This window comes from Lagenorhynchus albirostris, chromosome 11 (assembly GCF_949774975.1).
Source record: "Lagenorhynchus albirostris chromosome 11, mLagAlb1.1, whole genome shotgun sequence".
Lineage (NCBI taxonomy): Eukaryota > Metazoa > Chordata > Mammalia > Artiodactyla > Delphinidae > Lagenorhynchus > Lagenorhynchus albirostris.
The window spans coordinates 63,980,218-64,002,501 of NC_083105.1; the positions used below are offsets into that span (position 1 = coordinate 63,980,218).

General features: G+C 47.2%; 2 protein-coding genes across 3 annotated transcripts; one reads left to right on the forward strand and one right to left on the reverse strand.

Annotated features, from left to right (window-relative positions):
- The first annotated feature begins 2,482 nt into the window (after nucleotides 1-2,482).
- Nucleotides 2,483-8,298, forward strand: FKBP11 (FKBP prolyl isomerase 11). 2 transcript variants are annotated; one of them, XM_060166357.1, is made up of 6 exons: nucleotides 2,493-4,781; nucleotides 4,967-5,032; nucleotides 5,413-5,500; nucleotides 5,797-5,830; nucleotides 6,182-6,252; nucleotides 8,064-8,298. In XM_060166357.1, exons 1-6 carry the CDS (start codon nucleotides 4,377-4,379, stop codon nucleotides 8,279-8,281), a joined length of 882 nt encoding a protein of 293 aa, XP_060022340.1. In that variant the 5' UTR covers nucleotides 2,493-4,376; the 3' UTR covers nucleotides 8,282-8,298. The 2 variants fall into 2 exon arrangements, with proteins under 2 accessions (XP_060022341.1, XP_060022340.1); XM_060166358.1 differs by lacking the exon at nucleotides 5,413-5,500 and having other exon boundaries at nucleotides 2,483-4,781.
- A 62-nt stretch (nucleotides 8,299-8,360) lies between these two features.
- On the reverse strand, nucleotides 8,361-16,396 carry CCDC65 (coiled-coil domain containing 65). Its single transcript, XM_060166356.1, has 8 exons — nucleotides 16,107-16,396; nucleotides 15,381-15,548; nucleotides 12,011-12,180; nucleotides 11,474-11,612; nucleotides 10,098-10,295; nucleotides 9,677-9,895; nucleotides 9,160-9,306; nucleotides 8,361-9,062 (listed from the first exon to the last, which is right to left on the reverse strand). The coding sequence occupies exons 1-8, from the start codon at nucleotides 16,236-16,238 to the stop codon at nucleotides 8,745-8,747; spliced, it is 1,491 nt and encodes a 496-aa protein (XP_060022339.1). The 5' UTR covers nucleotides 16,239-16,396; the 3' UTR covers nucleotides 8,361-8,744.
- Nucleotides 16,397-22,284: the final 5,888 nt, after the last annotated feature.

Sequence of the window (22,284 nt, forward strand, 5' to 3'; positions counted from 1 at the left end):
AAACATCTAGTCAGCCAGGGCGTAGGCATGCTCCTGAAAACATGCCATTCGATTTCGAACCCAGATTTGTATATGCTGACTTTATTAACAATCGGTCAAACATATTAAAACCATTTAGAAAGCAGTGCCTTGCTTACTATCTGGCGCATGATAGTCACTCAACCTTGATGAATGAACAGACGTCATTGCCCTTGACCAAACTGGACATGATGGGTGCCCCATGAGTCTTGGAAGCCAGGGGTCTGTGGTAGTTTCTCGTACTTGCTGACAGACACCTTTGAAGGTGGAAACCTCTCCAGAAGTGGCCCTCTGATTAACTTGTGCCTTGAGTCAGGATTGGGCCTGCTCCCCTGCCTTTCCCAGGACCGTGCTACTTTTCTCTGTCCTTCAGGTTCCTCCTAACTTGATCCAAGGAGAAAACTCCTTCCTCCATGGTCCCTTCCGGGTCCAAGAGGGCTTTGCTGCCCTCTGTGGGTGACGTTGTCTTAGTTTTGCCCTTTTCTGCTACCATCCTCTCTCACCCCTTCCCATTCAGATTACCTACCAAACAAAGCCTCAGAGCTGGACAAGACAGTAGCCGTCCACCTCAGTGGCACCATTCCAGTCAGCCGATGCCTCAGTGCAGTGTGCGTGGTCACCCTTTGCTCAGAAGCTTTCAGTGGGTTCCCACTGCCATTCAAGGCTCTCCACAACCAGCTCTCCCTTCTCTCTCCAATTACCTCTGTCTGGTCTTCTGGCTAAATCCCTTACTTTAGCCAAACTGGTCGGTTCATTTTCCCCAAATATCTGGCCCTCTGCCTTTATACCCTTTCTCCCTTGTTTAGAAACACTGCTTTCCTTTAAGGTATGCAAAGCTGCCATGGCCTCTAGTCACAAGGACGTTTTTCTCCTGGCCTGGCTCCTTTAGCTCCGCTAGCACAACTCCCTCAACACCTCCCACACATCGCCTTGGATTGCTGTGTCTCATGTTCATTCATGCAGTATTTTAATTTCAGAATTTATCTTTGTAACCAAAATAATTTTTATTGCAAAAGATCCAGACAATACCGAAGTGTTCAGAGCAGCATGTAGGACTTGTTCCCCTCTGCTCACTCTGTCCGCAAAGGTTACCACCCTCGGCTATTTGGTGTGCATCCTCTAGTTCCTTTTCTAAATATATGTGTCTATACACACATTTGGGGAGGGGTTAAAATATAAAGGGACTCATCACATCTATTATTCTACCTTTTTTTTTTTAAACTTTAAGGTATATATGTTTGTCTTAGAGGTTTTCTATATTAGTATAGTTAGGTTTTCCTTTTTAATGGTTTCTCAGTACTGCATAGTATATAGTATTTACTCAGAATAAAACATATTTGTCTGGAATCTGTTATATGGAGGGTATTGTGCAGCTAGCATCTAAGGGACTCCAGATATCTTGTCCTCGCCATCAGTGAGCTCGCTCTTTAGAGGAGAGGGGGACGGAGGAGCGGGAATACACAAATAACCACAACACAAGGGAAAATACATTAAAGTCCCCAAGTGTGCCTGAAGTTCCGAAATAAGAGAAGTCACTTCTAGCTAAGGGGGTCAGGACTTAACAGCGGAGGTGATCTTCAAGCTTGGCCTGGAAGGAGCTTGACAGGTGAAGGACGAGCATGAACTGCACACAGAGATGAAAACACACAACGCAGGTTCATCTGATGCCATGAGCGTGAAGGGGATTTGATTCAATTTATAAACATTTATCAAGCATCAAATGTGTCAGACATCATACTAGGCAATGAGAATATAGAAATGAGAAATACGAGGTTCCTGTCTTTAAAAGGCTTTCATTTTAATGGAATCAAAGCCAGGTTTGGAAGGGCAGGTTAAGACCAGATGATGAAAGCTTTCAACTGGCATAGCAGGTAGTCTGCATTTAATTCACTGGACAGTGTGGAGCCATGCAGGCTTTTTAGTGGGTGGGTAGGTAACGTGACTGACGCTGAACAGATGGCAACAGTGAACAGAATGGGCTAGAGCAGGGAGAGGCTGAGGCCGAGGGGCTTATTTTGTTGTTTTTTGTTTTAACAAGATAGAAGTTTATTTCTTTTTAATTTTTGGCCACACCGCGTGGCCTGTGGGATCTTAGTTCCCCAACCAGGGGTCGAACCCATGCCCCCTGCAGTGGAAGCACAGAGTCTTAACCACTAGACTGCCAGGGAAGTCCCTAGAAGTTCATTTCTGCCTCAGTTAAAAGGTGTCTGGTGGTAGGCAATCAGGACTGGTATGGTGGCTCTACGGTTACCAGTCTCCGATGACTTCTTTTTGTTCGCTATCCTACTTACAGCCTCATGGTCGCCTCATGGTCTAATACGGCTGCTAGAGTGTAATTCATCTCATCTGTATTCCAGGCAGCAGAAAGAAGGAAGGGAAGGAGACTGGGGGGGAGGAGGTGGGGCACTGCGACACACTGCTTCGTTAAATTAACTTCCTTTAAGCAGCCTGCCTGGAAGTCCAGGACAATATTTCAAACACTTTGGTTTATGTCTTATAGGCCAGAACTTAGTCACGTGGCCTTATACAACTTTAAGGGAGACGTGGAAATATAGTTCTGTTTGTGTTTGATTTTTTTTTCCTTTTTAAAGAATTTGAGGAATAATTTGCATAAAGTGCAATGCACAGATCTTATACAGTTTGATAAGTTTTGACAGGCATACACCCATGTAACCCACATCCCTATCAAGATATGGAGCATTCCATCACCCCCAGAAATTTCCTCCTGCTGAGGGGGCTTTTTAAAAAAAAGAAAAGAAAAAACCCAAAAGAGAAATAATGAAGGTTTAATTAGGGTGGTAGCTGTGGGAATGGAAAGAAAGAGCTGGAGAGGCTGTGGAGGGAAAATCCAAAGCAGACTGGTTGGATGTGAGAGGAGAATCAAAGAGAGTGCTGATAGCAGAACCAGGAACAGAAACAGGAGGTTGGGAGTGAAGTCTAGATTGTTGCAGGTGGGATGGAAGGAGAAAGAGGAATGAGTACGGTATTGTGTGTGTTGATTTGCGGTGCTGGTCAAACATCCAGGTGGAGATCCCCAGTACACAGTGGCGCCTAGAGCTTAGGAGGGCAGTCAGAGCTCAATGGCATCATGGACCAGAGAGATGCTTAAGAGGACAAGACCTAAGAAGTGATCCAAAATATGGTGACTGTGAGCTCACTGGACCTTTGAGGGAGCAGAATCCAGATACCCAAGGCCTGAGTGGGCAGTGAGGGCTTAAATCTTGCACAAGGGGATTGGTAGGGTCACCCGAAATAACTTAAAAAGTCTTTTAAAAACTGAAGTCCTGGGACTTCCCTGGTGGCGCAGTGGTTAAGAATCCACCTGTCAGGGCGCTTCCCTGTTGGCGCAGTGGTTGAGAGTCCGCCGATGCAGGGGACGCGGGTTCGTGCCCCGGTCCGGGAGGATCCCACATGCCGCGGAGCGGCTGGGCCCGTGGGCCGTGGCCGCTGGGCCTGCGCGTCCGGAGCCTGTGTTCCGCAACGGGAAAGGCCACAGCGGTGAGAGGCCCGCGTACCGCAAAAAAAAAAAAAAAAAAAAAAAAACACCTGTCAATGCAGGGGACACGGGTTTGAGCCCTGGTCCGAGAAGATCCCGCATGCTGCGGAGCAACTAAGCCCATGCGCTACAACTACTGAGCCTGTGCTCTACAGCCTGCAAGCCACAACTACTGAGCCCGTGTGCCACAACTACTGAAGCCTACAAGAGAAGCCACCTCAACGAAGAGCAGCCCCTGCTGGCTGCAACTAGAGAAAGTCCGCGCGCAGCAACGAAGACCCAATGCAGCCAAAATAAATAAAAAGAATTTCTAAAAACAAACAAAAAACCCGAAGTCCTTGCACAAACATAAAATGGGTGTATGTAGCTGGTCTTTTGACAATTTTGTTGATGAAAGGAGAAAGGAAATGGTAATGTCAGAGGAAAAGATCAGGGATTCATCCCACCCTTACAGTGAAATAACCTGTGCTCTTTTCAGTTAACTTAAGGACAGGGTGATGGGACAACACCCTCCCTCCTTTTGGGTATATGACCTCCAGAAAATCAAGCTGAAGGGCTGGATATGGGAGAGGGATACGACCTTCGGCAGCTGCTGGGTTGCGGTGGGCCAGCCAGACACTGCCAGGATAGGTGTGAGGACACACATATCTTTAAGAGGAAAGACCAGAGCGCAAACTGGCTGGACTCAGGTAGTCCTGGGTTTGAATCCTGTCTCTGTCACCACCTAGCTAGATGACCTTGAGCAACTTACTTAACCTGAACACCCAGTTCGTCATCTGTAAAATGGAAACAACCATGCCTACCTTTCAAGGTGGTTTTGAGGATTACAGACAAGTGTCTGGAACACAATACGTAGTCGTAAATGGGTGCCATTATGTGGCCCAGCCCCTCGCGATGGGACCGAACGGCTAACGGACAGGTCAGAATCTCAGGGCAGGGAGCGCTCCCGCGGCCTCCTCCCTCCAGGAGGTGGGGACAAGGTGGAGGAAGGGCTGCGGGAGGAGGAGCTGGCGCGCGTCGCGACCCGCCCCGTCCCGTCCAGTCTGGCCTGGGCGCTGAAGGAACTTTCGGTCCTAGCCGCTGCCACCCAACAGCCGGTCCTGGGTGTCCCGTGACCTGCGCCCATCCAGTCATGACCCTGCGCCCCTCACTTCTCCCGCTCCGTGTGCTGCTGCTGCTGCCGCTGCTGCTCAGTGGGGCGGTGTGCCGGGCTGACGCTGGGTTCGAAACCGAAAGTCCCGTCCGGACCCTCCAAGTAGAGACCCTGGTGAGGAGGAGATAGTCCCGGGCGGGCTCTTTGGAGGTCGGGCCTCGTGAGGAGAATGCCGTGGTCTCAAGGAACCTGGGAGCGGGGAGGAGAGGCAGTGCGGGCACTGAATTGGGGGTGCTGAGTCTAAGGGCAAGAACGGGATCTTTGGAGGAGCCTCCGTGACTCCTGTAGTGCGATCATAGGTGGAGCCCCCGGAACCGTGTGCTGAGCCTGCTGCCTTTGGAGACACGCTTCACATACACTACTCGGTGAGGGGCCTGGGGGGCCGGGGCGGGGCCTGGGGGGGCGGCGCCCTGCAGCAACACGTCAGCTTTAGCTTGGACACGTGGCAAGCGGTTCGCGAGTCACTCCGGCTCTGGGGGTCCTCCAGCACGTGGCCGGGGGAGGGGCGCTCCTCTTCCCTACCCTTTTTACCTCCCTGCTTTTCCGCCAGTTCCTCCCGGGCCCTGAGAAGTGAAGGGTGGAGGGATCTCCGAGAAGCGCCAGCCCTTTCTGCCCCGAGGGGAATGCTAGGCAGCAGTCACTAGCGGGTTGCCGACCGAGGCCCAGGTGTGTGCGCGCCCTGCTGGGAGGGAGAGGTACTAGGTGTGTGCTCTAGAAGCTCTTCCCCCCCCCCGCCCCCACCCAGGGCAGCTTGGTAGATGGACGCATCTTTGACACTTCTCTGACCAGAGATCCTCTGGTTATAGAACTTGGCCAAAAGCAGGTGATACCAGGTATGTGAGCCGTACCTCCCATTCCACTTCTTCCCAACCTAAGCCCTTGCTTAGCTTCTTCAACTCCTAAGCTACAGTGGAAATGTCCCCTGGAATAAGACCCCCGGGCTCTACCAGCCACCTCCTGAGGTTCAAACCCCGCTTCTAGTACTCCTCTTGCCCCACACCACATTGGAAGCCAGAGATTCCAGCAGTGGGGAGCTCAACTGAGGGTCCATGGGGAGCCTTTGAGCCTCCTCTCCTGGGATTTGGGGAATGTAGGTAGTTTCCTATTCAGTTGTGTCTTCTTCCTCAAGGTCTGGAGCAGAGCCTTCTAGACATGTGTGTGGGGTGAGTATCTGGGCAGGTGGGCTTGGGTACCCCCTCTGCATGGCTCTGCTATCCCTGCTCCTAGAGGAGGCAGGAGAATGGGCTTTGGCGTCACACTGGGCAGGTCAAGGTCACTGGGCACTGAGGCTTTGGATGAAGCCTCAGGCTTCCTGGCTGTGGATTTTGTTGGTGGAGTTGAGACATGTGGGGGGATGGACGCCTTGGCTGGTCAACCTGTTTGGTGCTCAGGTGGGAAAGTTCACGTTTTGAGTGTGAATATCCAGAGGGTTTTGTTGGTGGGGCTTCAGATGGACTGAGGTGGCTGGCCCACCTGTTCCCACCTCTGGCTATGACTCACATTCCTTCCCTCAGAGAGAAGCGAAGGGTAATCGTTCCTTCTCACTTGGCCTATGGAAAACGGGGATTTCCGCCATCTATCCCAGGTAATCTGACTAGGCCTCTCTCTGTGGCTATCAAAATACCCAGTCCCAGGGACTTCCCTGGCAGTCCAGTGGTTAAGACCCTATGCTTCCAATGCACGGGGCGCAGGTTGGATCCATGATTTGGGAACTAAGATCCCACATGCTGCACTGTGCAGCAAAAACAAACAAAAACACCCAGTCTTTAAGAGCCACGTACAAGGAGCCACGTACACTTTGTCTGGAGCTTGAGAAGGTCTAAACCCAGCTTCCTGAAAGGTACAGGAGTGGCTGAGGCTTCCTTCTGCAGGGCCACCTTCTTCCTCCTCAGATCACCAGCAGGGACTAGGAATATATAACCTGTTAAAGCCACTGGCTTGTCCTCTGGCAGACAGCAACTTTTTAGGGAGCAGACACCTGCTTGAGCCACACGAGTCTGCTGCCTGTGCCACCTCTCCGAGAACTCTGGACTTCTTTCCTGCCCTTTTCCTACAACTCCAAACTGTTGGTTGTGCAGTTGGCATGGCTTCTCACCACATCTCCACCGTTCCTTTCAGCCTCCACCAGGATGATCACAGTCAAGTAATTCAAAACAAAATAAAACAAAAAACAACTTTTAAAATCCAAGCCTGGGACTTCCCTGGTGGTGCAGTGGTTAAGAATCTTCCCTCCAATGCAGGGGACTCGGGTTTGATCCCTGGTCAGGGAACTAGATCCCACATACATGCTGCAACTAAGACCTGGTGCAACCAAGATAAATTAAATAAATAAAAATTAAAAATAAGTTTTAAAAAAAAAAAAAAGCCAAGCCTACCCCCTAACTTTAAAAGCCCTCACAGGTCACTGCTGATACCGATTTTTGAAGGCCTGAGACTGGACAGATTTCCCAAGATGCATATCTCTTGCTTTTGGTTATAAGAAATGTTCTACTAGCGAAAATGACTTGTACTTCAGAGTATTGGGATAAAAGTTCTCATCCGAGTTCCAGCTTAGACAGAGACCCATAGAGAGGGTCAGGGGACTAAAGAGAAATTCTTTTACCCAAAGTTCTGTTACCTCCTCATTTCCAGTGCTGCCTGTTTGCATTTCTCCCCCAACTCATTCCTGTCCATTCCTCCACTCCTTTTTTTTTTTTTTTTTTTGCGGTACGCGGGCCTCTCACTGTTGTGGCCTCTCCCGTTGTGGAGCACAGGCTCCGGACGCGCAGGCTCAGCGGCCATGGCTCACGGGCCTAGCCGCTCCGCTAGGCATGTGGGATCTTCCCGGACCGGGGCACGAACCCGTGTCCCCTGCATCGGCAGGCGGACTCTCAACCACTGCGCCACCAGGAAAGCCCCAGTCCTTACATCTTAAACCACATCCTTCTTCCTCTCTAGCCTTTATGGTGAAACACCTATTTTTTTTTTAACAATCACATTGAGGTGTGCTCATTGGTTGGCGAAATTTTAAAAAGTCTAGTTTAAATCCAATTAATTTCAGCCCCGCAAAGATTCTCTCCATGTGGCTGTTTAGAAATGGAATACAGTTAGTACAGCGGTCTCTAACTTACAAATGGACTTTACAAGTACTTTTCACAGAAAGTTTTTCTGTCCTGGCAAAGACCTGTCAGTGACTACAAGCCACACTTGTATATTTGAGGTAAACGTGACTATAACTAGATAGCTCGTAACCCTCCTCTGCTTCTGCCTTTGTAAGAGAACTCAGCCCCACATTTAAATCTCGCCAGCTTTACAGTTGGTGCTGTGGTTGTGGTCTGCCCTCCCCGCTTTCATTCAGATTTGAGTCCTGGGTAACATGCACAGGGATTCTAACCTTCACCTCCTCTCTGCCTCCAGCGGATGCAGAGCTGCATTTTGACGTGGAGCTCATTGCACTGATCCGAGCCAACTACTGGCAAAAGCTGGTGAAGGGCATTTTGCCTCTGGTAGGCATGGCCATGGTGCCAACCCTCCTGGGCCTCATTGGGTATCACCTATACAAAAAGGCCAGCAGACCTAAAGTCTCCAAAAAGAAGCTCAAGGAAGAGAAAAGAAACAAGAGCAAAAAGAAATAAAAAATAATTTTTAAAAATCTTTGCACTTTTCACCGGATACTTTCTGCTGCTACCTTTGTAAGTGGGAATAAGGTAAAGGGCTGGGGAGAAAGGGCATTCTTCGTTGGGTCTTGCCTGGCATGGGGGTGGTTGGAGGCCTTGGATCTCTTCTCCTGGCCCTCTTCCTGTCCTGACTTACCCCAAGGACCATGGGATCTCTGGGTCCCGAAGGTATGTGTTTTGGCTCCCATGGCGTCCTGACTGAGGAGCAATCCATCACTGAGAAGTAAGCCTCTGGGTAGTTGCCTAGCTACTCTCTTTACCCCCTAGGGCCGCTGTATTCCTAGTGTCCTCCAAGTAGACTGTTCTATCCAACATGTCAAAGATACAAGGAGCTCATAAACTCCATGGAGATTTTTAATAGCAAAGTCCTCAGGTCTCTCAAAACATTCTCTGGGGGTTGAAAAGAGATTTTCTCCTTGTATCACAGGATGTGGGCGATCACATGGGCTGCTTCAATGATGTTGTAAGTGGCTGGAGGTTTTTGGCCACCTGGCTGGGCTGTAGGCATGGACAGGGGCTGGGGTAAGTTCCTGCTTTGATTGACGATGAAGCGTGGGCTGAGCTGGCTCAGCACTTCATCACTCACTGAGATGCCATCCAAGTACTGCTTGAGCATCTCCCGCAGCTTCTCATTGATTTCCAACAACTGGGCACGTCTGTGTTGAAGGCTCAGTTGCTCCAGTTTCACTTTGTTGTACCTTTTCCAGAAATTCTCCATCCCTATGTAGTCCATTATCACCTGGGAATTGAATTAAAGGGAGAAGGGGTGTGGTAGCACCCATTAGCAAGTGTAGCCCCAGCCTTGGGCGGTGGCCTCCGGGCCGTAGGAAGCTTACCTTTCCAAGCTCCTCAGTAAACTCCTCTGGGTCAATCTTTATGTCCTGCTCCTCGGGAGTCAATACCGACGAATAAAAAGGCAGCACTTTTTCTTCCTCTGTTTCAAATTTCCTACATATTTCAGCAAGTTTAAGGACCTTTTCACCCTATTGGAAGCAAGAAGAGACCTTTCATTAGGAAAGGGGGTGGGGAGGGGAAATAGTGGATTTGGTTCCCCTGCTTCAAACCAGGGGGGCTACTTATCCAAATGGGAAACAAAAATAATAAATACATCCAACAGAGAGAGCTATGTGCCAAGCACTATTCCAAGTATTTTATACTCTTCTAAAATTCACTCATCATGAGGTAATTTCACTTAAAATGTGAGAGGAGAGGGAACATGGAATAGAATAGGCATTCCAAGTGTGCACTCAGGCAGGAAGCAGGGGGAAGCCCTCTATGTCTCCCCAGCCCCTTTCGCTTCACAGGGAGCCGTCTTCCTTGGTTCTGTTCTGGCTGTCTTCTCCCCTTTGTTACCTTGTCGACAATCTTCCTCAGGGCCTTGAGGGTGGCATTACTTTCCAGGGTGAGTTTGACTAAGTTCTCCTGTGATATTCCCCGGGCCTGAGTCCTTTGGGCCTTAAGTTTTCGCAGTTGTACAAGGACCAACTCCTTGTCCTCACGAATGTCCTGGTTCTGTTCTTCACTCTCGCGGCCGTGCACCATGATCTTGCCTTTTAAAATAATTATGGAATCCTAGAGGAACAAGGTAGGTTAGAGGAAACAGTTGACTAGGTGAGGGTCTTCAGGGAGCAGGTAAAAGGACTGTCTGGGGACTGATACCAGAGCATACCATCTTTCCCCAACCAGTGATGAGGCCCAGTAGAAACTGGGGAAAGGAGAACAGGGGATAATGGAACAGTTAAAGCAGTGAGTCTTTCGGGTGGGCTGCACTAACCTGTAGTCTCTGTATTTTTTTCATCTGTGCTTCAATCTCTTTGCAGCTCTTCTCGTCCTTTGCCTTTAGAGTCTCGAAGGCGATCTTTCGATCCTCTGTGGCATCAGTGTAATTCTTGAGTGCATCCTGGAACCTTCTCCACAGATCTTCTACTGTATGCTCCAGTTGCAGTCTTAGAAAGTGCTTCTCTTCTAAATTCTGGGAAGTGGCCCCAAAATAGCCAGTGCTTGGAATTACCCTATTAGCACCCTTTCACTTCCACCAGCAACCTCCCCCTCTTGAACTGTTTGTAGCACAGCGTGGTGCAGAGGTTGCCAGTGAAAATGCCTACAAACCAGGCAGATGATATAAATAAGCGCTGTGGGCTAGCTGGGGCCTGTGGCGAACCAGAGAGGAAATGCTCCATTGGTCTGTGTTTGGGGGGGTGGGAGCACAGCTGCTCAGCTTCACATGAATGTCTCCATTTGGAATGTGGCCCAGTGTTACCAGATCTTTACATTTTTCAAGGGAAGCTGAAAATTTGGATTTTTATGTGAAATCTTCCAATTTTTAAATGTAGAGAGCTTATAAAAATTTTTAATGAAACGTTATGAGGCAAAATAAAAACAAAGCGGGGGCTTCCCTGGTGGCGCAGTGGTTAAGACTCCACCTGCCAATGCAGGGGACACGGGTTCGAGCCCTGGTCCGGGAGGATCCCGCATGCCGCGGAGCAACTACGCCCGTGCGCCACAACTACTGAGCCTGTGCTCTAGAGCCCGCGAGCCACAACTACTGAGCCTGCGTGCCACAACTACTGAAGCCCCCATGCCTAGAGCCCATGCTCTGCAACAAGAGAAGGCAACGTGATGAGAAGCCCAGCACCACAACGAAGAGTAGTCCCCACTCACCGCAACTAGAGAAAGCCTGCGCACAGCAACGAAGACCCAACGCAGCCAAAAAGAAGCAAAGGGCCCCACCCCCCAAATCCAGGTCTGCAGGCTGGCTAAGTCTGCAGCTTCCAGGGTGGTGGAAGCTCTTGGGACCAAGGGACAGGAGAACTGGACTCTCCCCCTGGCTCTACCACAGACCAGCAGCATGACTTTGGCAGGTCATTTCACTTCTTTGGGCCTTAATTTCTTCATCTACAAATCACAGAGGAGAAGCCAGACGATCTCCTTTGTGTGCGTTAGCTCTAAAATGCACTTCCTTGACATTTCAGAATGGTTCCCCCTCCCCACCAATTTTCACAAAATTACAAAAAGCAGTAGGGGTACCTACAGCGGCAACAGGCATTTTATTGGCCATGTTGGTTAAAGGGATCTCTTCTAGCTCTACTAGCCTTGAGCGATTTTCTCTCACTTTCTCCCAGTTCCTGCCCTTCTGCTCTCCCTCTGTACCTTGTTTTTGAGATCTTCCCACATGCTCTGGAACTCCAGCTTGCTTTCGTACTCAGAATCTAGGCAGTTCTGCTCCATGGCCACGAAGACATCTTGTAGGTAGTGAATCTCTTTTTCATGTTGGTCAATAATTGTCTTCCTGTAGGAGATAAGATACTGTCTCTGCTCTGAGGCATAAAGCATAGGGATCAATAATGACAATGCAAAGCAGTATGTAATAAAACTATATGAACGGTACAAACTCTTAGGTACTGAAGAAGGACAGAGGGAAGGCGGGTTCTCTTCTTTTCAGGGCCAGAAAGAATGAATAAGATTATTTTGATTTTTGAATAGGTAATACATTCATATGATACAAAAATCAAAAAGTACAAAAGGTTGCAGTGAAAAGTCTCCTTCCCATCCCTGTCCCCCAGAGAGGTAGATGCGTAGGATTTTGATAGTTGAAAGTGGGTGGCTGCTTACAGCCAGCATCTTGACATAGGCTCTACATAGTCCCCTGGGCTCAACCCCCCCATATCTCCTCTTAGGTCCCCATACCTTTCTGTCTCAAACTCCTTGGTTAGGGCCTCCAGCTCCACGTTGTAACTTTCCTCTAGGAGGCTGAGCCGGCGTCTCTGCAGGGCCAAGAGCCGGTCAATGTTGTGCAAGTGGCTGCGCAGCGCGTGGGCGTACTGCTCCTCAGCTTCGGACAGGTCCTTCACTAACGACTGGGTAGGAAACACAGAGTTACCATTTTGGCTGAATGGCATCTCTGTGAGAAAATAAAAATGTATTCGGCTAGCTAGTTCATATTTTCCCTAGTCTCTAAAGCCAATCCTTTGGCTCTGGGAGCTCTGGCTCTGCCACTTGTGAATGTGAGAAGCCAGTGCTGGTGAAGGGGCCATGTGGAAGCATTCATTCCAGTCAACGGCCCAGCTGAGCTCCCAGCGGATAGTCAGAATCAACTGTCAGTCATCTTACACATCCAGCTCAGTCAAGCCTTCAGATGACTGCAGCCCCAAATGACATCTGACTGAAAACCGTACGAGAGATGTCAGGCAAGAACCTCCCTGGTAAGCTAAGTCAACCTGCAGAACCACGAGACAGAGTGAAATAAATTGTTGTCGTAAGTCGCTAATTTAGGGTGGTTTGTGATGTAGCAATAAAAAATGAGAACATGTCCACTAGAAAAAAAAGGGACCGTGTGAGCATCAATATGGATAAGAACTGCAATGGATCAAAACATATCAAATATGTTTGATTATGAGTTTATCAGGATACTTTTAAAAAAAATCAGTTACCATTAGAGGATGCCAGACAAGGGAAGAGAAAGAGCATTTCTTATATAACCTATAGTGTATATAAGCATTTCTTATATAAAGTATACCTCTGGGTAACTGAATGGTAAATGATAGTATCTCTTTATAGAAGTATTCAAACTAATAAATGAAAAAAGAATACTATTAGAAAATCAGCATTTTGCAACCCCCAATGAATTAATAGATAATCAACAGCTGCTAACATCACAAATGTGCCTCCTAATAGAAGAACACAACACCTGCAAGCTTCTAGATCGAATTACCAAGACACAGGAAATACCGAGGACAAAGTAACATGTTGAACTACAATACAGTATACTATGCAGTTGTTAAAAAAAAAAATGAGAAGCTCTTTATGGGCTAATGTTGAATAATCCCCAGAATATATTATTAAGTGAAAAAGGCAAGGGGCAGAACACTATGTAATACTACCATTTGTGTAAAAAAAAAGGTTTACTCATGAAACTAAAATTATTGGGAGGGGCACTGGGTGGCTGAAAGGCACCAGTGGGAGGGAACTTTTCTCTATATAACTTTTTTATCTTTTGAATTTTGAATATTGTGAGTGAACTACCTATTCAAAAAAGTAAAACAAATTAAAGTGAATAAAGCAAAAAAGCATTTACCAAATGCCCGCATGATCCACTCACTGTAAACTACCACATTGCTAGCTTTTACCTTACATGTTTAGTATGAAAGAGATCTGAAATAGGTGCTGGTAATGGAAGACTATTCACTCACTCAAGAAACGTTTACTAAACCTGCTATGTACCAGCACCCTGCTGGATGCTGAGGATTCAGAGATCAAAAGACATTCTCAGTGCACCCAAAGGAGCTTGAAGTCTTGCAGCAGGAAAAGTTATATAAGTAGAAAATTACAATAAATTCTGAAAAAAAAACCCCAAAAAACCCCAGGTATAAAGTTCAGATTAAATTCTGATTTTGTAAATTCTGAAAAGAAATTACAGCATGAAAAATGCTATGAGGTTGATGATTTCCCAGTGACAATGGGATATAAAGGACTTAGTGCCTACATCTGACTAAGAGCACTGAGGAGGGCTTCATAGAAGAGATATCATTTGTATCACTCTTGAAGCAGGAGTGAGAGCTTGCCAGGAAAACTGGGGAGATAGGGAATGGCATGTGCAAAGGCACAGGAAAGAAGGCTGGCTATGTGAAAGGTACAGGTAGAGGCCAGATCATGAAGGGCTTTGATGTTTGATGTTCCTTCCAAGGAGTTTCGATTTTTTCTGTAGAAGAGGGGAGCCACTAAGGAGATTTACACAGTGGAGTAACAGGATCAGATATTTGCTTTAGAAAGATAATCCTGGTGAGGATTTCCCTGGTGGCGCAGTGGTTAGGAATACACCTGCCAGTGCATGGGACACAGGTTTGAGCCCTGGTCTGGGAAGATCCCACATGCCGTGGAGCAACTAAGCCTGTGCGCCACACCTACTGAGCCTGCGCTCTAGAGCCTGTGAGCCACAACTACTGAGCCCGTGTGCTACAACTACCAAAGCCCTCGCGCTACAACTACTGAAGCCCTTGCGCCCAGAGTCCGTGCTCCGCAACAAGAAAAGCCACCGCGGTGAGAAGCCCGCGCACCGCAACAAAGAGTAGCCCCCGCTCGCCACAACTAGAGAAAGCCTGCACACAGCAATGGAGACCCAATACAGCCCAAAATAAATAAATTAAATTAAATTAAAAAATAAAAAAAGAGACTATTGCAATAGATAATGCCCGTCTCAACTACAGCAGGACAGTGAGGAAGAAGAGCAGGGTGTGACTTTGAAAAATATTTAAGCAGAAGATTTATACAAGACTTAGTAACAGAAGTTAGGAATGGAAGCAAAAGCTGGGATGATTCCCAGATTCCTGGGTTGGGTGATCTGGTGAATGGTCCTACCCAAATAGAGAGTATGAGGAAGATCAGATGGTGGAGGATGGGAAATGGGGCTGGCTAGAGAAGGAGGAGCTCATGAGCTCAGTTTTGAGGACAGTGACACAGCCAGGAACAGATATCGAGGGATCCTGAATAAGGGATTTGGAACTCAAGAGAAGAAATCCCTTAGAAGAAAAGATGGTATATACCCAACTCAAGAACCTCCCCAAAACATAAGGTTGGCTGATTGAATTGCTTAGAGATACAGAACTGCTCTTACCGATGGAGATCTTCTCAACCTCATCCAGGGCCACTGAAGTTGAATCAAAGAGGCCAAACAGAATTTGGTTGAATAAAGCACTGGAGTGGGGGTCAAGAAATCCGTGTGTAGTCATAGCTCTCTCACTGACTAGCTGTGTGACCTTGAGCAAACTGGTTCCTGCCTCTGGAACTGAGTCTTCTCACATTGAAACAAAGGTATAGAACTAAGTTCAAGTCATTAGGTGATGTCTACTGTGCCTTACAACTCTAATATAGTACTGGTTTGAGGCAGTAGATGACCAAGGAGAATGGCTCCTCTAACAGAGGGAGAAGGGTGACGGCTCAATATTCTAGTTTTCATTTCATGTGTCTTGGGAGGGCTTTAAGATCAATTACTTCACTAGGCCCATTCTATTAAGAGATCAAGACAGTCATAGTCGAGTGTTTCTTTGGGAAGAGAGCTTGCCTTGATGACACCGTCCTTGCAGTCCACCACTCGTTCAAATGTTCGGCTGAGGATCTCAATGTCCTTATGAAGCTCTCTGGTCTTGACTTCCCGAAGGACCGTCCTCCACTGTGTGTTAATTTTACTAAGGTTCAGGGCACAGTTGTGCTCCTCCTTGGCCAGCTTGTCCTGTGTGAAGGAATAAATAACCACCCCCTCCCAGAGGTCAGGGTTAAAAGCCCTGATACAGTACAACAAACAAGATCACCCTTCTTCTTTTCTGAGGGACCAAAGCTCCTCATGGCTAACACTCAGGAGTTCCTGTTCTTGTTTTGGGAGGGTCTGAAGTAAGAAAGGAGCAGCCCAATGGCATTTTAGGGAGAGCTAGCGTGAACTTCCTTCTGAGTGGAAGCATCAGAGCAGGATATTGTTTGTAATGACCCATCTCGAGGGAGAACATCACGATTTCAGACAGCTCAGACAGCTGATAGCACCTACTGTCCCAGTTCTGGGGCTCAGGAGTGATTGTCAAGCTCTACACCACCTTCCTCCCTCCATGCTTCACGGAGAACTGCCCCTTCCCCCAGACAATATTGCCTGAAATCTAAGTATATCTGGGTCTTAAGATTTCCAGAGGAGCGGAGGCTAGCATGAAAATGAGGCTCCCACAATGACAGGGGCAAGGCAACAGGACCAGTGCAGGGGGCGTGTGGGATTGGGCAGAGAGTTAATGCAAAAATCCATCACCTTTAAGAACTGGTTCAGGAGCCTCTCTTTCTTCTTGGCCATCTCCTCCTCTGCCAGCAACTTCTGCTGAAACAGAAGCAGCTGCTCTTCATCGGACAAGGGCATCTTGGCCTTTTTCCCTTTCTTAGACATAGCTGGATCTGGGCGAGGATCCTCCGCCTGCCAGGGCCAGCGCTAGAGGGGGTAGGAGGAAAATGTCCCCAGAAAGGTGACTTCTGGAACTGCCCCTGGAGGGTAGTTGGACCTTAGATCTCAGACCTCAGGCAGGAGATAGCCTGGGATAGCGGTGAGGCAAGGCTCCCAAACCAAAAGACGCATCTCCGTCTCCTAGCAACGGGGATCTCGCTAAGATGGCGCTGTAACGTCTAGGAGAAGAGGTCTTGGCTCGGTGCGCTCTCTGCCGGCTGGAGGACCGCAGTCAGTTTTTGAGAGAGGGTCTTTTACTTCTCAAAATCCCTAGCTTCCCCAATGACCATTTAAAAATCTTTTTTGGATTATTTTTCACATAATGGCCATATTTTAAAATACAAGTAATAACAAGTTTTGGAGATATATGGAGAAACAGGAACCCTCATACACTGGTGGTGGGAATGCAAAATGGTACAGCCACTTTGGAAGACACTTTGGCAGTGTCTTAAAATGTTAAACATAAATTCACAGTGTGAACCAGCAGTTTCACTTTCAGACATCCATCTAAAAGAAATGAGAGTGTATCCACATGAAGACTTGCACAGGAATGTTCTTAGCAGCATTACTCATAATAGCCCAATTGGAAACAGCCGAAATGTCCCAAAACAAGTGAATGGGAGACAAAATATGCTCTTTCCACACAGTGGAATACTATTCAACAATAAAAAAGGAACAGACTATGCATGCATGCTGCAATGTGGATAAACCGCAGAAGCCAAGAGGCCACATATTGTAAGTTTCCATTTATATGAACTACCCAGAAAAGGCAAAGCTATAAAGATGCAAAGTAAACTACAAATTGCTTGGAGGGAGGGGGGGAGATTAACATTAAATGCACATGAGAGATCATATTGGGTTGATGAAAATGTTCTGAAAGTGATTTATTTTGGACAACTTGATGAATTTGGGTTAAAAAAATCATTGCATTATATACTTGAAAAGGGCAAATTATGATATGCAAAATGTGCCTCAATAAAGTTGTTTTAAATGTGAGATATAATGCCTGTATCAGAGTCCTCCAGAGAAACAGAACCAATATTTTAAATATATAATATTTAAAATATAAATATTTACAACATAAAATATATATTTCCATCCATCTGATGTTTCAGTCTGAGTCCAAAGGCCAGAAAAGACCAAAGTCCCAACTCAAGCAGTCAGGCAGGAGGAGTTCCATCTTACTCAGCCCTTTTATTCTGTTCAGGCCTTCAGCTGATTGGATAAGACCCACCCACATAAGGGAGAGCAATCTGCTTTACTCAGTCTACTGATTAAAATGCTAATCGCATCAAGAAATACCCTCACAGGGGCTTCCCTGGTGGCGCAGTGGTTGAGAGTCCGCCTGCCGATGCAGGGGACACGGGTTCGTGCCCCGGTCCGGGAAGATCCCACATGCCGCGGAGCGGCTGGGCCCGTGAGCCATGGCCGCTGAGCCTGCGCGTCCGGAGCCTGTGCTCCGCAACGGGAGAGGCCACAACAGTGAGAGGCCCGTGTACCGCAAAAAAAAAAAAAAAAAAAGAAATACCCTCACAGACATACCCAGAATAATGTTTGACCAAATATCTGGACACGCTGTGGCTCAGTCAAGCTGGCACATAAAATTTACCATCACAAGTCCACTGCTCGTCAATACACACGTTCTTAAACCATACCTAATCTCCAAATAAAGACTATAACCAGGTCATAGTACTGAAATATTATAAAATAAAATCGATATATTTTATGTTACATGATAAGGAATAAGAGAGGGGAAAAACAAAGATATTTTATTTTTATACACACACAAACATATTCATAACAAGACAAGAAGGAAATATAACTGTTACAGTCCTGTAATTGGTCATCTTGCTGTACTGGAAATTTATATTTCTGTAATTGGTCATCTTGCTGTACTGGAAATTTATAACTACCTTCTTCTACTAGTCATTCTGCATTCTTTTTGCCTTCAGCAAGCACCTCAGCTGGTCATGGTTCTTTACCTGGTGGGGTGACCCAAACTCTCATTCCTGAAAGGTCTGGGCCATTAGTAGTCCTGCCTGGATTGCCACTATTGCTGGTACTGTAACCAAGTCTTCAAAAGGCCATTCCACCATTCTCTCAAACCAGCTGCTTTAAGATGGCAGAAAACATGGTAAGACCAGTGAATTCCATGAGCATGGGCCCGTTGCCACACTTCATTTGCTGAGAACTAATTTCCATGATCAGAAGCCATGCTCTGTGGAATACCACAATGGTGGATAAGGCATTCGTAAATCCACAGATGGTAATTTGGGCAGAAGACTTGCATGCAGAGAAGGCAGGTGTGTATCCAGAGTAAATATCTATTCCATTAAGAAAAAAACACTGCCCTTTCCAGGATGGAAGTGGTCCAGTATAATCAACTTGTTCACCCAGGGGGATGATACAATGCAGGGGGCCCAGTGTTGGTCTCTGCTGCTGCCAGATTGGGCCCTCAGTGATTGCCTTAGCCAGGTTGGCCTTGGTGAGTGAACGCTCGTGTTGCTGAGTCCACGCATAACCTCTGTCCTGGCCAAAATGGCTGCTTTGTTCATGGGCCCATTGTGCAATGACAGGGGTGGCTGGGAAAAAAGATGGACGGTATTCCCATAACAGGTCATCCTATCCATTGATTATTAAGATCCTCCTCTGCTGAGGTCACTCTTTGTGAGCTTTTTCTTGGAACACAAATATCTTCATGTTTTTTGCCCATTCAGAGAGTTTTATCACATAGCTCTTCCCCAAATTTCCGTGTCACAAATTTTCCAATCATGTTCCTTCCAAGTCCCTGACAATTCAGCCAAGCCATTGGCCACAGCCCAGGAGCTAATATAACAATATAATCACATGTCTGGTCATTTCTTCTTTCAAACGAAGTGAACAACCAGGTGTAGGGCTCTACGTTCTGCCTCCTGGGACCATTCCCCTTCACAATGTCCTTCAGGATGTCCCCAGAAGAGTCAGTAGTATTACAGCTGTTCTCTTGTGGGTGGTGCCTGTGTATTGTGCAGAACCAACTGCAAACCAGGCCAGAGTCTTCTCTTCTTCCATTAGCTGACCATAGGGAATTTCCCCTGAGGCCATGGGTGCAGGCTGGAAGGGAAGTGTGTGGGAGGCCATGAGAATTTGAACCATTTCTTCATGTAACTTACTCGTGCCTGCAGGGCCTAGTCAGGCCTGATCTCTTACATACCACTTTAATTTGATGATGGAGTGCAGCTTTGCACACCCAACTTTATGGCTTGATGGACAGCTCAGGTCACACAGTCATTTGGTGGTCCATTCGGAGCATTCAGTCTCTTCTAAGACCCAGTAGCAGGCCAAGAGCTGTTTCTCAAAAGAGGAGTAGTTATCTGTGGAGGACTGCAGGACTTTGCTCCAAAGTCCTCAGGGCCTGTGCAGCGATTCACCTATAGGCGCTCCCAAAGGCTCCAAACAGCATGGCTGTATGCCACTGCCACTTCAGGCGCCACTGGACCTACTGGATTGTGGGGCCCCCGCGGCAGAGCAGCTTGCACAGCAGTTTGGCCTGTTGCAGAGGCTTCTTTTGTTCTGGCCCGGCTCAGAGTTGGTAGCTTTTCAGGTCACTTGGTGAATCGGCCAGAATAGCACACCCAAATGAGGAATATGCTGCCTCCAAAATCCAAAGAGGCCCGATAAGGTGTCGTGCCTCTCTTTGGTTGTAGAAGGGGCCAGATGCCACAACTGATCCTTCGCTTTATTTTATTTTTATTTTTTTTTACATCTTTATTGGAGTATAATTGCTTTACGATGGTGTGTTAGTTTCTGCTTTATAACAAAGTGAATCAGTGATACACATACATAGGTTCCCATATCTCTTCCCTCTTGCGTCTCCCTCGCTCCCTGATCCTTCACTTTAGAAGGGATATCTTGATGTGCCCCACACCCCTGGACCCTTGAAATTTCCCTGAGCTGGAAAGGCCTCGAACTTTAGCCAGATTTATTTCCCATCCTCTGACACACATATGTTTCACCAATAAAAACCAATGTCTGCCGCAGTTGCTACTTCTTCCGTTTATTTATTTGTTCTTGGCGCCTGGATAGGGACGTGAACCCTGGGCCCTCAGATTAAAAGTCTGATGCTCTCCCAGCTGAGCTACTCAGGCAGTAGTTGCTACTTCTTGCTCACTAGATCCAATCTACATAATGTCATCAATGTAATGGGCAGGTTTGATATCTTGTGGATCAGAAAGGTGTCAAGCAGAACATCATATATTGATGACCAGTGTCAGGGGAGGACTCCCACTACATGGAGGAAGAGCTGAGGTCATCACAGTGCTGTTTGGCCACCAGGAACAGAAGTCTAAACATTTCTGCCCACTGCATCTTGGTAACAGAGTTGCCAAGGAAAACAATGTAGTCAGGCACTGGATGGAACAGTGCTTTACTCACAAAGAGAAGAGACAGAGTAGGATCAACTTCCGTAGTGGGTGCTGGTCCCTGAAGGCCAGTGGGTCCCTCCTGGAAGCAGATGCTGGGCAATTGCCCTCATGCACCCCCTCTGGTGCCAAGTAAAAGGATCCCTCCCCCTCCCCCATAGAATATGAAATAGCTGGGGGCATGCCTGGGGACCACTGATGCATTTGCTTAAGTAGAACAAACGAGTACACATTGAGCATGAAAGAGAGAGATTCCCACACAATGTGCACAGGCTGTGCGGGCACTTTACCTCTTGGTAAGAAAGTGTTCCAACCCCAAGGTCCATTCTTATGTTGCTGAGTGGGGGATGAAATATTGTGAGCACGAGACTGGCTTTTTCAACAAAAGGTGATCGAGATCTCTGTGAACTAAATGATGACATAGGGCTACAGAGGTGATATAACCCTGAGGTAGAACCGTGAAGGTGTATTGCTGGCCTTGCCATCTAAAAGCAAACTGCTTCCAGTGGTCCTTATTGGCAAGGATGGAGAAAAAGGCACTTGCCACATCAATCGCTGCATATCAGGCACCAAGGGGTGTGTTAATTTGGTCAAGCAATGAAACCACATCTGGCAATTGGAGTCACCACCTGGTTAAGCTTACAATAATCCACTCTTATCCTCCAAGATCCATCTGTCTTCTGCACAGGCCAAATAGGTGAGTTGAATGGTGATGTGGTGGAAATCACCACTGCTGCATCTTTCAAGAACTTAAGGATGGTAGTAATCTGTGTAATCCCTTCAGGAATGTGGCATTGCTTTTGCTTTACTATCTTCCTAGGTAGAGGCAGTTCTAGTGGCTTCCACTTGGCCTTTCCCACCATAATAGCCCTCAGTCCACAAGTCAGGGAACTAATGTCATTATTCTGGCAGCTGCTTAGTATATTTCAATAATGCATTGCAGAACTGGGAAAATACCCCTAGGATGGGTTCAGGGACTCACTAGCCCACTGTGAGATAGACCTGATTGATCATCTTATGATCTCCGGAAGCCCCTACTCTGATTGGTGGACCACAGTGACATTTTGGGTCTCCTGGAATTAGTGTCAGTTCAGAGAAAGTGTTCCTGAAAAGTCTGATTATTTCCTTTTCCCCAATGCACAGTAACCCTGGTAAAAGGCCTTTTGGGGAAGGCTAGGATAAAGATGAACAGTGTCCTGGCAGTGTACTGGGGTTCTTCCTCAAGAAGACCCAACCTCTTCTTCATTTAAAGGGCTCTGGGTATGTAAAGTGACTCAAGTCTGGGAATTGACTGAGGGGTTAAGACTCTGTTTTTATGATTCTGGTTAGAATTTTGTTCCCTTGACCTAGAATTTTTCTGCTTATACGGATCAAGTAAGAATTTAGTAGGCTTCCTGTTTAGGTCACTTCTAGGAACACCATGACCAACGTCAATCACTGTCTTTGTGAGTCAGATGTTCTGATTGCTTATTTTATTTTGTTTTATTTTATTTATTCATTTATTTATTTATGGCTGCATTGGGTCTTCGTTGCTATGCACGGGCTTTCTCTACTTGAGGCAAGCGGGGGCAACTCTTCATTGTGGTGCGCAG

Bases quoted from the DNA above. Each gene is read 5' to 3' on its own strand.
- FKBP11 (XM_060166357.1), top strand. From the start codon at position 4,377: ATGGGTGCCATTATGTGGCCCAGCCCCTCGCGATGGGACCGAACGGCT. The intron at 5,033-5,412 runs GTGAGGGGCCTG...GCCCCCACCCAG, and splicing joins CGCTTCACATACACTACTCG to GGCAGCTTGGTAGATGGACG. The intron at 5,831-6,181 runs GTGAGTATCTGG...TCCTTCCCTCAG, and splicing joins CTTCTAGACATGTGTGTGGG to AGAGAAGCGAAGGGTAATCG.
- CCDC65 (XM_060166356.1), bottom strand. From the start codon at position 16,238: ATGTCTAAGAAAGGGAAAAAGGCCAAGATGCCCTTGTCCGATGAAGAG. The intron at 10,296-11,473 runs GTACAGAGGGAG...GCCACTTCCCAG, and splicing joins GGGAAGATCTCAAAAACAAG to AATTTAGAAGAGAAGCACTT. The intron at 9,063-9,159 runs GTAAGCTTCCTA...TTCAATTCCCAG, and splicing joins TTACTGAGGAGCTTGGAAAG to GTGATAATGGACTACATAGG.